At 49.8% G+C, this 4418-nt stretch overlaps 1 protein-coding gene across 1 annotated transcript in view; it reads left to right on the top strand.

Moving 5' to 3' along the window:
* The window catches only part of BLVRB (biliverdin reductase B), a 12009-nt gene extending 8189 nt beyond the window's left edge, over positions 1 to 3820 (top strand). The window contains exons 3-5 of the mRNA XM_019629825.1: positions 60 to 149; positions 1595 to 1723; positions 3559 to 3820. Coding sequence (XP_019485370.1) covers positions 60 to 149; positions 1595 to 1723; positions 3559 to 3719 — 380 coding nt within the window. The 3' untranslated portion in view covers positions 3720 to 3820. The remainder of the gene's footprint in view (positions 1 to 59; positions 150 to 1594; positions 1724 to 3558) is intronic.
* Positions 3821 to 4418: the final 598 nt, after the last annotated feature.

Genomic DNA, 4418 nt, shown 5'->3' with positions numbered 1-4418 from the left:
CTGCCACCCCCACCACCACCGCCGCCCACCAGTGACAGCCACTCTCTGTCCCCTCTAAGGTCCTACCACAGTGATGTCCGAGGGTGCCCAGAACATTGTGGCGGCCATGAAGGCCCATGGTGTGGACAAGGTCGTGGCCTGCACCTCGGGTGGGTGGTGGGGTCATAGGGGTGGGGCTGAAGGATGGGGGTAGGTACTGAACAGGCAGCCAAAGGGCCTCTGCAAGGTGGTATTGGAGCCATCCCAAGTTACTGTACATTTTTTGGCACCAATTTGTGCCTGAACCTTGCTGGGAGATGCCAGGGACACAGTGGTGACCAGTACAGCCCTGGGCCCTGCACTCACGGGTCTCACAGATGGCAAAAAAGTGGTTAACAGAGCCATCATCAAACAGTGACAGGCCACAGTAGTCAGGGCTGGTATGGTGGGGCCCAGGCAGAAGATTCAGAGCCAGGATGGGGGGCCCAGGCAGAGGGGCTAGGACTGGGGTTGGGGGGCCTCCAGGCAGAGGGATCAGGTCCAGGATGGGGGAAGCCTAGAGGACTGTAGGAACCCAGAGGAGGCACCTAACCTATCCTGAGACGAGGTCAGGGAGAGCTTACTAGAGGAAGCAACACAGCCATGGATATATAGACCCAGTCTCTACCCTCACAGAACTCCCCATTTATGGGGAGATGGCCATTAAACAAACAGTTGTCCAGAATAATCCAAAAGGAAGATTGAAGGGTACATAACAGAAGCAGTTAATGTGTTTATTGAGCACTTACTGTGTACCTTAGGGATGAATGCTACTTCATTCTCACAAAACCCCTTTGAGTAATTTTACTCATGGTGACACATAGTAGGTGCTCAGTAAATAGTAGCTGTTCTTATGTCTCCCTTGTATAGCTAAGGGAGTGCAGGCAGTGGAGACCCATCGGCTTACCAAAGCACGCAGCTTGTGGCTGGCAGAGCTGGTGTGTGAAACCTGGCTGTCTGTTTCCACTGTCCACACCCCTCATGTCTGTTTCATCACACCAGTTGCCTTCTTAGGAAGGGAAGTAACATGAGGGAGAACTACGTGGTGAGATAACGGGACTCCAGGCATAGGGATCAGCAGTTGCAAAGGCTATGAGGCAGGAGTGTGGCTGCAGCAGAGTGAATAAAGGAGAGAGTGTTGGGTGATGAGGCCAGGGGCCTGAAGGGGCCAAATCAGGTGCGGCCTGGTGGGCCCTGATGGGGACTTTTCTTTTACCCTGAGTGAGATGGAGCCACAGATGAGCTCCGACCCCTCCGGGCATTTCCAGACCCCTCTGGCTGTGTATGGGGAACAGATTGTGGGGGGCAGGGGCAAGGAGACCAGGCAGGAAGCTGCTGTCATGGTCCAGGTGGAAGGTGACAGCGGACAGGAGCTCATGGGGTGAGAAGAGGTTAGCTCTTATGTGGGTTGTGAGAGAGACAGGAGGCCGGGCCAGCTCACACATTTCATCCTGGAGCAGCTGGAAGGTAGCAGGGAGCCCCTGCAGGGTTTTGTCCTGGCACAAAACCGGCAGGCTGTGGTCCTGGCCAGGCTGTCCTCAAGCCTTGGCTGACCCTGCCCTGTGTCCCCCCCCAGCCTTCCTGCTATGGGACCCAGCCAAGGTGCCCCCACGACTGCAGGATGTGACCGATGACCACATTCGGATGCACAAGGTACTACAGGAGTCGGGCCTGAAGTATGTGGCCGTGATGCCGCCCCACATAGGTGAGTGGGGCTAGGATTCAGCAGCAGGATCACCCCCTCCTGTCCTCTGGAGACATCCACCAGGCCTTGCCTGGCCAGTCAAAAATTACAAACCTTCCCCCCACTCTTTCTATCCTGTTTCCTGCTTGATTTTATTCTCCTTTCTAACATACTTTTCAGTTATCCCCATTGAACAAACCATCTAAAATTTAGAAATGTAAAACAGGAACCCTCATTAATTATGACAGTCTGTCTCTGGAGGGAGGGCGGGGGGGCGGGGCTGACTAGGCTCAGCAGGCGGTTCTCACTCAAGAGCTAGAAGTGGAGTCATGTGGAAGGCATCCTCAGGGACATGCTGGTGGTTGATGCCAATTGTTGCAGGACACCTGACCTCTCAATCCTGCTCCTGCTGCCTTCAGTTCACTGGAAGCGAGTTCCTAAGATAAGTCCATATTCAAAGGAAAGGGACTTACATTTCACCACATATGTCATATCTTTTCTTTCTTTCTTTCTTTCTTTCTTTCTTTCTTTTATCCTGCCATCTTGGACCTTCTCTCTTTATCTTATTTAGTGTGTGTCTCCCTCACTAGGATATCAACTCTTTGGAGGCATGGATCTTGTCTTGTTTAGATCACTGCTGTGTTCTTGGTGCCGAGAACAGGGCCTGGCATGTAGTAGATGCTCAGTAAATGTTTGTCGGATGAACTAATACAGGAGCACCACCTCTCACAGTGGTGTTGTGGAGGGAACCAGTAGACTACACCTGTGTCCTCTTTCCCCCTTCCAGGCCTGGAATCCACACTGAAAGACACAGAGTCAGACACAGGGAGACAGCCATTCATTCAACAGATGTCTCTTGCATTTGAATTGTGTGCCTGGCCACCATTACAAGCGCTGGTGGTAGTCTCATGAGGCTTACATTTCTATAGCAGAGGAGACAAAAATGATGGATATTACTGGAGGGAAGTGCTACAGTGAATGAAGAAACAATAAAACTTGGTGAAGGGTGATAATGGGGTGCTGTTTACGTAGCATAGGCTCTATAAGGAAATGGCTTGTGCAGTGAGGGAGGGAGTCAGGTGAAGGTCTGATGGAAGGGAAGACTGGGATGAGGGAACAGCAGTGCGTAGGCCCAAAGATGGAGCACTTGTATCTTTATATTTGCCTGCCCACTGGAAGAATAGTTCTGCTTTGCCCTCTGCCTTCTGGGGCCCCATACGAGAGGGGACCAACACACCTAAGAGGTGCAAATAAGGTTCACTGTTTAAGTTCAATTAAGGGGGGGTGTATCAGAACCTTATTGGGACCAGAATCTTGAGCTTTGAATCAGCAGTGAAGCTGCATGGTGGAGAAGCTGGGTGAAAATCCCAGGCCTCTGAGTCTGTTTCCCCATCTGTAAGCAGGGGCTCATCAGATACTTCTTGAGCTACTAGGTTTGAAATAAGTACCCAGAGAGGTCATGCCTAAAAGTTATTTAAAACAGAGTACTTTTTTAGTTTTTCTTTTTTCTGTATGTGTATGTGTGAAAACTTTGAAACCTCCGGAAAAGAGGAAGGAATTAAAGGTTTATGAATACCTGTAAACTCTTCATCTAGGTTTAACATTTTTCCCTTTTTACTTTCTATCTTTCTATATCTATCTAGCTACCAACTATCTATGCATGCACCTAACATACACACACATGCACACACACAAGTATATTTGACTGAACCATTTGAGAGTATGTTGCAGACATTGGCTCTTATACCATTCAGGCTGGGCACACTTTAGGCCCCCTGGGACCATCATTGGAGTGATCATGTGTTGGGGGCTGGGAAAGGACATCTGCCTCACCCAGCCCCTCTGTCTTTACTTAGCTGGAGACCAGCCGCTGACTGGAGCCTACTCAGTGACCCTGGATGGACGAGGGCCCTCAAGGGTCATCTCCAAACATGACTTGGGCCACTTCATGCTGCGCTGTCTCACCACTGATGAGTATGATGGGCACAATACCTACCCTTCCCACCAGTACAACTAGGGATGTGCCCCTGTCCAGGAGGACAGCATCCTGGGAAATGGAGAACAAAGGAAGAGAGCAATAAATCTTGAGCCAAGAGCTTCAGATTATTCTAGACCTAACTCTGGCTTTGTCTAGGTATCTCATTGTCTCTGTCTGCCCTCTAAGATTTTCTGGGTATTCCTTCATTCATTTTCTCAGTAACAGTTTATTGAGTCATTGTTCCACACCCAGCCATATGCTAGGGACCCAGTGGTAAACATGATAGCCATGAGCCTTGCCTTCACAGATGTCACAGTCCAGTGGGGAAGACAGCCCTGCCCCTGATGGAGGAAGCATAGAGGGCTGTGGGAACTGAGAGAGGGTACCTGACCCAGCACAGGGAGCAAACAAGACTGTTGAAGAGGGGATTCCCCACCTGAAACCTGGTTTGATAAAAATGAGCCAGGAGAAGGTCCTAAGGCATGATGACATTCCAGGCAGAAAGACCCACATGAGCAAAGGCCAGAAGGCTGGAGAGCACTTCACTCCTTTTGAAGAACTAAATTCTGTCCCCTACAGTTTAATAATACTTTTCTCAGAGGTGAGGGACGGTCAACCCAAGAGACCATTCCATGGATGCTAAATTGTGCAGAGTCACCGTAAAAAGTTTAATCTTTTTTTAATTATTTCTTTTTTTTTTTTAAGATTTTTATTGGGGAATTGGGGGATGGGAACAGC

This window comes from Hipposideros armiger, unplaced genomic scaffold (genome assembly GCF_001890085.2).
Source record: "Hipposideros armiger isolate ML-2016 unplaced genomic scaffold, ASM189008v1 scaffold_867, whole genome shotgun sequence".
NCBI lineage: Eukaryota > Metazoa > Chordata > Mammalia > Chiroptera > Hipposideridae > Hipposideros > Hipposideros armiger.
This window is presented reverse-complemented; position numbering and strand designations above follow the sequence as displayed.